The sequence below is a fragment of the Protobothrops mucrosquamatus genome, unplaced genomic scaffold, assembly GCF_001527695.2.
Source record: "Protobothrops mucrosquamatus isolate PMUCROS unplaced genomic scaffold, P.Mucros_1.0 scaffold135, whole genome shotgun sequence".
NCBI lineage: Eukaryota > Metazoa > Chordata > Lepidosauria > Squamata > Viperidae > Protobothrops > Protobothrops mucrosquamatus.
In genome coordinates, this window is record NW_015386502.1 from 608,590 (window position 1) to 621,720 (window position 13,131).

The following is a 13,131-nucleotide window of genomic DNA, read 5'->3' on the forward strand; positions in this document are numbered from 1 at the left end:
TTGGAGTATTTTTATATCTCACTGTGTGCATAACTTAACATATTTGTTCACTTGTGCAATGGTTAACTTAAAATATGGGGGGAAATCAAACTTTTAATCCTGGCTAGTATAATTTATTCTATAAAGTTATCATTTTATATATTTACAAATATACTTTATTCTCCCTGAATATTCAGTACATCTGCCCTTTTCTCATGTAGCAATTTAAATCTGTTTTTTTGTCTTAAATCTCACTGGGTGACATATAAAATACAACAAATGTAGTTAGGGTTTATGAACATGCTCATTCGCAGATTTTCCATTTGCTGGCTTTTAAAAATTATATAATATTGCGCATGTGCACTTTCACCCTAACTAACCAGAGCAAACAAACATAAAATATCACACAGTGATATTTTCTACTAATTTCGCTAGTTGGTAGAGTGAAGGGAACAGGAGCAAATGATAAGATATGCCTTAAATGAACCAGTAATTTTGGACAAATAAGTTTTAAATGAGCCAATGTCATTGGAAAAAATATGCTGAGGAAAATGAGGTGGAGTGGGACAGGGTGAAGGGAGAGAATAGCTGTCCTGATCAAACATTTACAACTAAGCATAAATTATAAATGATGTGTAATCTAAACACAATCACTTGGGATGGGAGATGACAAAATAATTGGAAATCTAGTAGAAGTTTAATGTTTTTGCTGGTTACTAAGTGCTATGTTATTCCCCATATTTCTGCCAATATTACATAAAAACATATGCACAAATACATATGTACATAAATACTCAGGAAATACCATTAAAATAGGTACATAAAAGTAAAAGTAAAATAATATAATACTGAAATAAATAAAATCCAAAAGAGTCCAATTTATTTATGTTTTACTGGTCTACTCTGATTTTAGATTTAGCCCATATCTACATTTTTATAAAGTGAAAATGTAGCAAGTGTGTTTTAAAATACACTGATTTACAAAAATAATGCCAAATTTCATATTAATTTTGCAATGCTGAATTGTAAGCATTTGCCAATTCTGTAGATTAAATTGTTTTTTACGTATAATAAAACTGGACAAATATATATCTTGGACAAAAAACCTGAGAGATCATTATAAATGACACAGTATTATGAATTTAATTTACTGTTGACATCTTATTGGAATCAAATTCCTATAGACTCCAGGAAATGCATCCTTGTGTATCAGCTGATCAATGCAAAGTATTTTTCATGCTTTAAAAAGGTCTGAATTTTTAAGGTCTACTGATTTTTATTTGACAGAAGTTCCACTGTATTCAATGGGGATTTCTGATGGAGTTCTAATGAACTTGGATGTTAACCAAGCCTATTCAGAAATAAATCCTCACATGTTCAATTCTTCTTTTCAAGAATGTACAGAAATATAGCTAGCTTGCATTAATTCACATTATGACATTTCTAAATTAGCCAATAAAAATCGTTTCTATCTTTAATTTCTATGTCGTATCCCATACAACCAACTCTAATTAGGGATAAATTGTATAGAAGCTCTATTTAGGTGTTCTAATATGTTTTGTTTGCTTGCCTTTTTAAAGAGATCTAGATATGACTCGATATAATTCATTAAAAGTATGGATAATATCTTTGCTGCTGAAACCTCCTACAATTACCATTTCACAAATGTATACATGTCCATATATATTATTCATATGTAAATTAAGCTTGAATAGATAAATGTTCCTAGGGGATTGGAGGCAACTCCATATAAAGACACTATCTGAAAAACTATCTGAAGCTTCAATATTTCCAAATGCAACAAAACAAGCAAAGGTAAAAAAAGAATAATGGTGGCCAAAGGCCATTGTGTAATTTGCTTGCCTTCATCCAAGCCCACAAAAAGAGGATATTTCATCACACCCAAAAAAAAAACCACCTTCTAAAATTTTATAGTAAAGCAGAAGCAAATGAAACAGAATTAGTTCTACTGTATTAAGCAGCCAAAACTTTTGTTTTAATTTAATTTGAGGGCTGGGGAAACCATAAGAGAATGGAAACACCCAGACATAAAAATGAGCAAGATTTAGCCTGGCAATGTTTCTTCTTTTCTTTGAAGGCCACATTATCTGAGGGCTAAACATTCAGGGGGAAGTGTTAATGATTGAAAGGACTGGAACAAATAGATACAGTTTGAAGCTTTCCTTTCTCCCAAGCAGCAAATTGTTAGGAAAGGCACAGATATATTTATTACAAGGACTCCAAACTGATTAGTTGCAGAGGAATGTTGAAATCAAGCATGAAAAGTCAGCCCAGGGCTTCAAGGTACTCATTCTGGATACAGAAAAATTAACTCCTCGGGACACAACATTTCTTAGTCTGGACTGACTGACCTTCAGGACTGACATCTGCCTTTTGAAATTCACCTGGGAAGGAAAAGAGGGGACGAATCTGATAGTATATGTGGTTCATACAGAGATTTTGAAAAGTGTTGTAATAACATGTGGGAATGACCTTGGTAGATGGTGTAAGAAATGCTGCCTTGGGAACAGACAGATGAGAGAAGTCATAGTTTGCACGGTTTAATGAGTAGAGAAAGGTGCTAAGAAGGGACATCCATCTCCTATGTTCTCAGGCTATGAAGGAGATGGTGGAAATTTTGTACTTCCCTGCTTGCAAGATTTTGCTAATGTAGATTTACAATAAAGTAGAATTAGCTCATTTGGCCAGGTATCTTATCTGGTCTATCTGGGAAGGCTGGTAGGTATAAAACAGTCCAAGCTGGTTTACAATTCCCAGAATTATAGTCTTGCTGGCTGATGATCAAATGGTCATACCTGTCTAATATTTAACTATATTAAGAGATTATTATTATGTTCTTTTTTATTCATTCAATGTGATGTGCATTTTCTTCTAATTTTCTGGTGCCAAAAGAAATAGTTTAAACTCTAAAACAGTAAAGAAAAGGGAAGGAAGGCTTCCAAAACGTGTCTTCATTTTGTTGTGGGGTGTTTCCATCAGACTATCAATAATCTTCATTGCAGGGCTAAATTCAGTATTAAAAAACTATGTTACCAATGGCATGATTACAATTCCTCTGGCAGTTGTCTTCCACATGGTGGCTTAGACTACTGGCATTCAATCTGGTAGTGGTTTTTGTTATCACCTTGAAATCAGTAGCTGACAATTCCTTAATTCAATTTATAGACCTGCCCATCTAAACAAGTGATTCTGTGGCAAACAAAATTACAATAAAATAAAAATAATTACAACAATACATACATTAAAATACAGAGTAGCTGATAACTATCATAGCCTATAATCACTAGCACAACAAGAAATGGATCCCTACACACACTCAGGACTCTAGGTTTGGGCATAAAACTAGGTCTTTAGGACTTATAAAAGACCAGCAAGGTCAGGGCCATCCTGATGTTTTGTCATTTTGTCATCATGTCATTTTCTAACCCAGTCTACAGTATTACTTCAAGATATTGGTGGTGGAGGAAGTGCCAGCTGGCAGCAACCAACACAATTTCCCCAGAAAGACTATGCAGCAATGCCACTCACAAAGGAAGCTCTGTTACCATCACTAATATTAAAAGCAGCAAAACAAAATAAAAAAAAAATATCTACAATGTAAAGATTTTCTCTAAAACAGTACTTCCTCAGAGTCTTCTCCCCAATCCAGTGTCAAGTATGAACCCACAGTTTTATCTAGAATATTTTGAAGAGAATATTTGTCTCAAACCTAAAGACTGTGATTCCCCTTGTGGCTGAGTCAAGCCACTTGACAAGAAGGGAACAAATGTTATAGGCACACAAACAACTTTTGAATCATCCTGCAATAACCCATGACTAGTCCAAGACATTTTGTAATTGAGGGGCTGACCAGGAATGACCTGTTCCTTATACCATGTGCAAGAATGAACTGGAATTACAGAATCTGTGCATTCTACATCAGAGCTAGCATATGCAGTTTGGATCTCATATTACAAGAACAACAAGCAAAGATTCCTGCTAATAGCTACTCTACAGATAGTGACAATGAAAAAATTCCTTGGAATAATGAGTTGGAATGGGTGACTTTTCCTGAACTGTAGGTCTACTTTGGTCACCTTTTAGATATGCTACAATTTTTCTAATAAGTAATTTGTTATGTCTAATATACTCACTAAGAAAGCAAAACAACAATTTCTTAAATATTATTGCTATTTACACAAATTACAGTGTTTCCAGAAGCACTTGCAAATGTTTCTCAAAATGTCTACCTAAATTAGTTGAAAAGCTATCATTTTGTAACAAAAAGAAATTTTAATTAAGCCTTGTGCTTGAAGTGTTCTTGCAATTATTCCCTTTGGTATGTATTGTTAATACTACAAGATAACACTTGTTTGTGATAAAAAAAATGGAGAGATGTCTCAGTGTAATTTAAAATTATTCCTTGCTGAGATTTTTTGTAATTATTTCTGTCAATTATGCTTTCTTGGTACTCCTGCCAAAGGGATAATTTTAATCAGTTTGTGGAACAGATTTGTGTTGTGAGATTTGCATTTGATCCGTATATCTTTGGAATGTAGAGCTATCACAAATAAAATGTTAGCTAATCTTTGATCTTCAATAGATATGGATATATACTGTTAGAACTTGAATGAAGAGTTATTTTGAGGATGACTGATATTTATCCATTAGGCAACTTTATTGTAGCATACTAATTCTCCAGCATATCCTCTTACACTGGCTGCACAGGGTTAACTCAGTTTGCTGATAAGCTACTAAGATTCAAGCTTTGTTCAAGCTTAATGTTGCTATTAAGCTGAGCTCCAGGAAGGAATCAAGCCAAAATGGCTGTGGTCCATTTGCTTGTGTTCTCATTTGCTTGCCCGTAGTTGATGCACTTGTCCAGACATTGCTTTCCATTTTCTCATCAGTTTGTTGCCTCTTCTCAATCTCTTCTTTTTTTCTTCTTAATCATTTGCCTTGCTGTATAATATATAGTATGCATTTTTGCTTAAGTTTGGTTATTTATTTAAAACATTTATATAGCCACCCAACTTATAACCACCTCTGGGTGACTCCCAGTCAAAAGTAAAAGCATCATAAAAACATAATAAAGCTGTAAAACTAAACAGATCAAAAACAAAATCAAGAAAAACCTGGCATCAAGTAATACAGTGTCTTATACCAACCAAGGTGTGTCCCCATCCTATCTGACCTGGTAGGACAGGTAGATGTTCTTATGGAAAAATGGTCCTGCAGATAAGCTGGCCCTGTGCCATCAAGGGCTTTAAAGATGATAACCAGCACCTTGAATTGCACTCAGAAAGGAACTTGAATTTGTGCATCTTATGCAACAGAGATGTTACAGGGACAAAGCTAGCCCCCCCCCTGCCCCCCCATTGCCATATATGCTGCTGCATTCTGGACAAGATAAAGTTTCCTGGTGATCTTTTCAAGGGCAACCCCATGTAGATCTATCGAAATAGATTAAAACTTCTGTTGTGACTATACGATGTTAATTTTGTCACTACTGCATATTCTTCAAGTTTAAGTTCCCACACAGTTATCTTCAGCAACGTATTTCTTTTCCAATATTATTGAAAATAGAGTAAATAAAGCAGCATTATGATTACTTTTACATTTTTAAAATGTTGTTGGGAAATGGGAAAATGTAATAAAATTATAATTACTTGGATCTTGCTTGAAATCAGAGTCTTTACCTAGGATTAAAATAAGAGGTTCACTCCCCTCCACCACCACCCCAGGTGGATCAAAACTAACTGTTCAAACACACACACACACAAATTTGGTTTGTTTGTTTTCTACTCTTTGACACTACCCTTTATGCTTTATGCTCTAAACTGCATAAGGAGCCTATATAAACCAGACTCCAATACGTGGAGGAAGGGACAAGATCAAGCATGGATTTTCCTGGTTTCCTACTAGCAATACAAGGAAAACAGATTCTCCTAAATAACATAAAAACTGGAGAGTGTCCCAAACTGAGGAAATAAATAAAAAAAACAGTTCTTCATTTCATATACAATAAATATAGCCTCCACCGTATCTCCTACATTTTGGGCTAAGAAATTTGTACAAATACTATTCTACATACAAGCTATCATATTTCAATTATTGTGCTATACTAATGCATATTCCTGCATTGTTTACTTCTTGTTTTACATGAAATATGTGCTTTCTAGTATAGCTTTGATCTCCTTTTCTACTTTCTAACCTTCACTATTAGAATCCTCCTTGTACTTGCAGATATGTTTCAGGGTACTACTGAAAGATCATATAACAGAAGTCACCTACAGTCTATCCCAACCTTAACAACTTTAAGAGATGTGGACTTTCACACCTAAAATAGTCCAGCCAGAACACTGTTGTACATATGATCTTTCAAAGAAACACTAATCTGGAGCAAGGAGATAACTGATAAAGGAATAAAAGAGCAGGTAAGCTAAAATAAATAACAACTTAATCTAATGAAAGCAGAAAGGATGAAAAACCAAAATGAACCTGTTTTGATTCTGTTTGATATAACAGGTGAGAACAGGACACTCCTTCAGCTTACAAAATTCTTTCAAAAGCCAATAGTCCTATAACCCCTGTGTTGTCTGTTTCCTGACCTGGCCAACTTTGATCAACAGAATCCTATCCTACTGGATTAATATATTAACAATCTTCCAGAAATTATGAGAAAAAGTTTTTAAAATGTATGTTAGATGTTACAATAAAATGCTGTTGACACTCCTACTTCTCCAATGTCAAGCACTTTCCATTTTTCAACAGAGATTTGATATCACATTCCATTTCAGTGAAGTTACTAAAGAGCTGGTAAAAATCATCTATATTAATTAACATCAAATTAGTTCATCTGTTTGCAGCAATACTTTCTTTACCTCTTCATCCCAGAATTCAATCTCTAACATGCTGGCTGGTAAAATCTGGGAGTTAAAGTCCACACATCTTAAAGTTACCAAGTTTGAAAAATACTACCTAAAATCAAACACGTTTACTGCTGAGATCATATGATAGCAGTGAAAGACATGACTGTTTTAAGGAGTTATAGGAAAGTGGTATGTTCACATCTTTGCATGCTCTGAAATCTCTTTTTGCTTCTGAGTCCAAAATGCTGTACATACCATTTTAAACTATCTGAAAAACTATCTGAAAAAGTTGTAAAAATAATTTTATTTACTGCATATTATTTTATTTACTGCATATTATTTTTGAATGCTTTTGTTTCTGAAGAGGGATAGCATTATAAATAAAGCATCAGAAAACAAGCCTATATTTCACTACACGCAATGCAATCTGTCATTTTTGTCTCAGTTCCCTAGAAATAATTTCCACCAAAATTCAGTGTGGTTTACTTTTAAGTAGATATGCATAGAGTTTTTCTAAGATTAGATGAACGATTACTGTCTGTATCAACTGAAAAATTATGGTTGATCTCTCCAACTAAAACCACAATTTTAGGTTGGAAATAAGATTTATTTTAGTGATGTAGTAAATAATTTTACAGTGTAAAACAAATTAGAGCATATTCTATTGTTTATGAGATCAATGCATAACAAATGGCTGAGAATTTTAATATCCTACTTAATGTCAAGTTAGAAAATGATATTCTTAACCTTTCATTTCATTCACAAAGATGGATGGCCATAGGGTATTAAAAATAAAATCATAATATTACAAAGGCTTTATTCAAAAGCTGGTAATTCTATCTGAAGAAAAATACATAAAAGACACTCTTCTATGAAATGAAATAAAGTAACCATGAATCAATTACCTAGAAGCTGCTTGTGTTGTTACTAGGGAAAGTTATACATTCTACTAAGTAATATTGTTAAACAATGTTCAGTTATTTCAATTTATTAAATGCCAAGTTGCTTGGTCTCCTGGACAATTTTTATTGGACCAGATTCAGGTATTTCTGTGTTAAAGTTGCAAGTCTCTCATGACCAATTTATATTTCTTATCTGAAAAGTCTGAAGTTCTACATTGGCAGAATCAACTGGGCAATTTTATTGGTGCTCATGAGTCCACTCCTCTATTGATCAGTTCTAATTTCCCACAATTCCCTGTATTAATTTATTTCCTGGCATCACCAAACTTAAAATGGTAGTTTAGACTGAGTTATCTGATAAGACAACACACACAAAGCTTAAAGGTGGAAGATCAGCAAAATCTAGTCGGTCACCTCTATTATAATAATAATAGTAAAGTTGGAAGGGACCTTGGAGGTCATCTAGTCCAACCCCCTGCTCAGGAAACCCTATACCATTTCGGACAAATGGCTGTCCAGTCTCTTCTTAAAAACCTCCAGTGTTGGAGCATTCACCGCTTCTGGAGGCAGGTTGTTCCACTGGTTAATTGTTCTAACTTGTCAGGAAGTTTCTCCTTAGTTCTAGGTTGCTTCTCTCCTTGCTTAGTTTCCACCCGTTGCTTCTTGTCCTGCCTTCAGGNCCGTTCCTTATATGCTTTAGCCTCCAGTCCCCTAATCATCTTTGTTGCTCTTCTCTGTACTCTTTCTAGAGTCTCAACATCTTTTTTACATCGCGGTGACCAAAACTGGATGCAGTATTCCAAGTGTGGCCTTACCAAGGCATTGGAAAGTGGTATTAACACTTCACATGATCTTGATTCTATCTCGTTCACCACTTCCTTATGGGCCAGTAGCCTTTTCTCCAGGTATTGTTCTTCCTATTCTGGCATTAAAGTCACCCATTAGTATGTTATATCAGCATTTTTCTTTGTATTGAAGGTAGGCCACATCATGGTAAAACTCTTCGAGCTCATGATCACTATAGCTTATTGTTCGTGCGTAAGCTTGGATGATTTGAAGTTTGTATTGTTTGTTCAGTTGAATGATGCATTGGGCTACTATGTCTGATATACTTTCAAATTTTACTACGGAGTCTTTGGTTGATGAGAAAGCCAACTCCATCACATTGTCCATCTTTAACACCGTTAGTTTAGAATAAATGCCCAGTCCTTTCAAGTTCAACTAATTTTTCACCTTTTCATCGAGTTTCATATAATCCAATGATATCCTAATGCACACTGTTGAGTTCAATCAATAGTTCTTCTAGTCAAGCATTCTTTAAATTGTTTGAATATTGACTATTCCTATGTCCAAAATCCAAAGACAACCTGATTTAACCTGGTGATTCTTAGCACCCTCTATCTTCAGGCAGATCTTCCTGCTACTGTGGGTAGTTGCCCCAGGGAAGGTATGTCAAACTCGTGATGTCACATGACATCGCATGATGTATCGTGACTTTTTCCCATTGCCGGCAATGGGGTGGGTGCGGTTTCGGCGTGACCCATCCGGCCCGCGAGCCGGCAGTTTGACATGCCTTCCCTGGGGCCCTTTGTAGGGCCTCTGGGGAATGAGGGCTTTTTTTGAGATTGTATTGGCATGGGGAAGGATCACAAAGCCCAACAGAAATATATTACATTGAAGAAATGTCAGTATAATTTGTTGCTTACAAGTTGATCCAACTTATCATTTGTTTGCATGCTGAGAGTCCCAATGAATGTCAATAAAATTCTGCCATTTATCAATCTGTTCACTGTATTTTAGATGTAATTTACGTGCAAGTCCCTTGTATACATTGTCTTTCTATAGGAAATGTAATTTAATTATGAAGTCACAGGAACACCTCATATTGAATCAATTACATTCTATGCATCAGAGCTTAGTCCAAAGTAGGTGTAAGGATAGCATACAAATAAATTATGTAGCAAACTAGACAACCAATAGAACACTTATCCTATTAATCCTTAAATGTTGTTTCTATAAATATATTTTCTAAGCAATGTTAAAAGATTATGTGTACCCTAGAAGCACATTTATTTAAATATTCACATTTTTTTAAAAAAAAATCACAGCTAGTTTAAGAAAATACGAAATAAGAATATGTGTTTGGAAGTTAATATAATGTCACTTAATATCCTCTATTTAATTTTGAAAACTTGTACCAAAATATCTCGTAAAATTCATTTAAAATTAAGGCCATGTTGCATTTTGGAAACCATTCAAGAAAATGTGCCAGATCATTATTGTGGTCCAGTCAATGGATTTGCTTTGATTTGTTGTCTTTGAACATTAAAGTCTATTTAAAATCAAAATAAAAAGGCTTTCTCGTTATCAGGATAAGTGCCATATGGACACATGTTCAAACAAACAAAAATTGAACCAACCCAAAAATATCAATAACAAAAAGCTTTCAAACACCTGCAAAACGTTTCTTTTAACACTGGTTTTACTCAGAATGTATCAAGGCAACCATAACACAGTGACAAGTATCTTTTATAAAGTGTCTGATCTAATTATAAAGTTAAATTACAGGGTCCTTATACAGAAAACACAATAATAGCAATGAGAGTGGAAATGGCTAAATTCCCAACCAAATCATCCCTATTAGCTTCTATTCATGACTTGAATTATGCCTTTTTTTATCTCTCCATAACATTCAGTATTTACTTACCATTACATTTTTGAACCATTGCAACTTTCTGCTGACATTAATTCATTCCCCAAAATAGAACATTCCGGCCTTTTCTCTGTTGAACATGTAAGCCATTCAGATGTCTTTCTTGAACTTGAAAAGAGCAAGAAAGCTAAGAAGCACAATCAGGCTGAATGAGAGCTGGTTTTTGAAAAAGCAAAGATGCATTCTCTTGGTCTAGTAATTAAAAGAAGAAGAAGAAGGACCACCTACCTTGAAAACAAACATTTCGTGGCGGAGGATGGCTAGAGTATTGAAATTTCCATCACAAATATTGGGTTTGACCCCAGGGTAGGAGGGCTTATCCCCTGTGGGTGGCCGGGGAGCTTTAGCCCTGTCATTCTTCCTAGGATCAGCTGGAGGGACAGAACGATGAGGAGGTACTGTCGGCAAGGGTCTTGTGGGTGGTGGGATTCTGTCAGGTGGACCTTTAAATGAGAAAGAAAACTCTCATAAGATTAATATACAGAAGCTGCATAATATTGGATTTTATGAACCAAGATAATACTGATTTTATAAAATACCATAAGAACATGATGACATAATGTTTTATTAGCAAGCTAAATGGTCAGAGAACTCAACACTCAGTTATTTTGGAGGATGGCAAAAAGCATTATATTAAGAAATGGAAAAGTTATATTATTGTCTCACAAATACAAGGGAGCAGTAAGATGGTAATTGCAGAGTGATCTCTTGCAGTACTGTGATCTCTTGTACTGTTCATATTATAGTAGTGAATTCATTGGTAAACTAGTGGCTATTGGTAAGTATAAAATGCTGTATAAGAATTTTCTTTTCTTTTCCTTCTTAGTTTGTATACTACTTTTTGTATTTTTTTATTTCTTTTTTTAAGATAATTTTTGTTACAAAAATAAAGATACTAGAAAATTATTTTAAAAATTATTTTGAATCCTCACAATTTTGAAGGTTACCTGTGTTCTCTTTTTTTGGTATTTACTTACTAATTACCAAATAACTAAGAAAAAATATATTAAGCATTAATCTGTGCTTAAAATTTAAATAATCATATTGACCTAGGGTGAATTTTAAATAGGGATAATTTTTAATGATTTTAATAATGTCACAGCTACAAATATTTGGTTTTAATTGGCTTTTATAGGGGAAATGTTGTGTGTGTTGTTTGTATTGTGTTATTTTAATATGCTGTGAGCCGCCCTGAGTCCCGTGGGGAGAAGGGCGGCATATAAATTATGAAAATAAATAAAATAAATAAATATTAAGGTTGAGCCATGTAGCCTTCCCAAGGTTTCTTCCTTTTTCAAACCAACTGTCCAGATTCCTTTGTTACAGAGAGATGTTTTAATGTACTATGGTTAAAAAAAATGCACCAGACCAGAAATGCACACATTTGAATTGTTATATTTAAGGCTAGATTATGGAAATTTAACTAATTAGTACTAATAAAGTTTGCATAATTCTTCTCAGGTTACTCTATGCCTGTTAAAATTTATTCTACTCCCCCCCCCCCATTCAATCATGTCAAAATTTTAGAGACTGCCTGGACAAGTCCCTGAAGTTTTCTTGGAAAGGGTTTTCAGAAATGGTTTGCCATTCCCTCCTTCTGGGGCTGAGAGAAAGTGACTGGCCCAAAGCCATCCAGTTGGATTTGTGCAAAAGGTGGAGCCAGAACTCACAGGTTTCTAATTTCTAGCCTAATGCTTTAACCACTACAACAAACTGGGTCTTCTACTTTTTTTGATTGATTATAAATTGCTGAGTTATGGCTATTTTATATTACTCTATTAAGAGAAACTAAATTATCCTTATGACCTCTACTGTATTCAGTGAAGAAAGATATATCTGGGGCAGAAAAATTTAAAAAAATAGTACTAGAGTAGAATTTTAAAAAACCATACAAAAAATGAAAGTGATGGACAAATCTATGTTGTTGTAACATATCTATAAGTTAATTTTTAAAAATGTTTTTAAAAGTGCATTAGTTTATTAGAATGGATTTCAGGTTGGCCTACAAATTAAAATATCAAATAGAAGAGCTAGTAAGAACAGAAGATGTACATATAAACAAGCAGTATCTTGCAACAATTTTGTTATATTCAAAATAAATAAAACATTTTCTCTTTAATAGGAAAATGCAGCTGTTCAGATCCAAATTAGAAAAGGTGATTCATATTCAAATAGCTGCACATCTCTATTCTTTAGTCAATGAATTAAACATGAATGTTGCTGTCATATTATCTTAAGATTATAATTATCAATAGTTTAAATGATTTAGGGTGCTCTTTGTCAGAATAATTGCTAAAAATATGCTTCCTTATAAGATACGCTAGAGGTAGATTATCTGAAAATAACAAGATAGTTTCATAGGGTCAAACTTTATTCTTTTCCTTGCTTCTTATGTGGCCTTCTTAGTGACATTTGACTATCCATATAAAAACAGAAAGGTAGATGAATAGTTTCTTTGACAGATCTAACAAAGCTCCTTTTCCTCTCTCTCTTCGTATCACATGCAAATCAGAAAAAAATAGCATGATGTCAAATAAAGGCTGTGTTTCCTTAATATCTGATATTCTAGATGTAGAGAATAGCCAATAATATTTGATGGCATCTGTGAGATTCACTGCTTGTGTACAAGATATATGTATATGTCTTTTAAAGACATTCTTTGTGG

The 13,131-nt window shown here is 34.0% G+C and overlaps 1 protein-coding gene across 1 annotated transcript in view; it reads right to left on the reverse strand.

Moving 5' to 3' along the window:
• Positions 1–13,131, reverse strand: part of MMP16 (matrix metallopeptidase 16) — a 133,338-nt gene that overhangs the window by 33,226 nt on the left and 86,981 nt on the right. Inside the window, exon 6 of the mRNA XM_015813100.1 lies at positions 10,695–10,909. Coding sequence (XP_015668586.1) covers positions 10,695–10,909 — 215 coding nt within the window. The remainder of the gene's footprint in view (positions 1–10,694; positions 10,910–13,131) is intronic.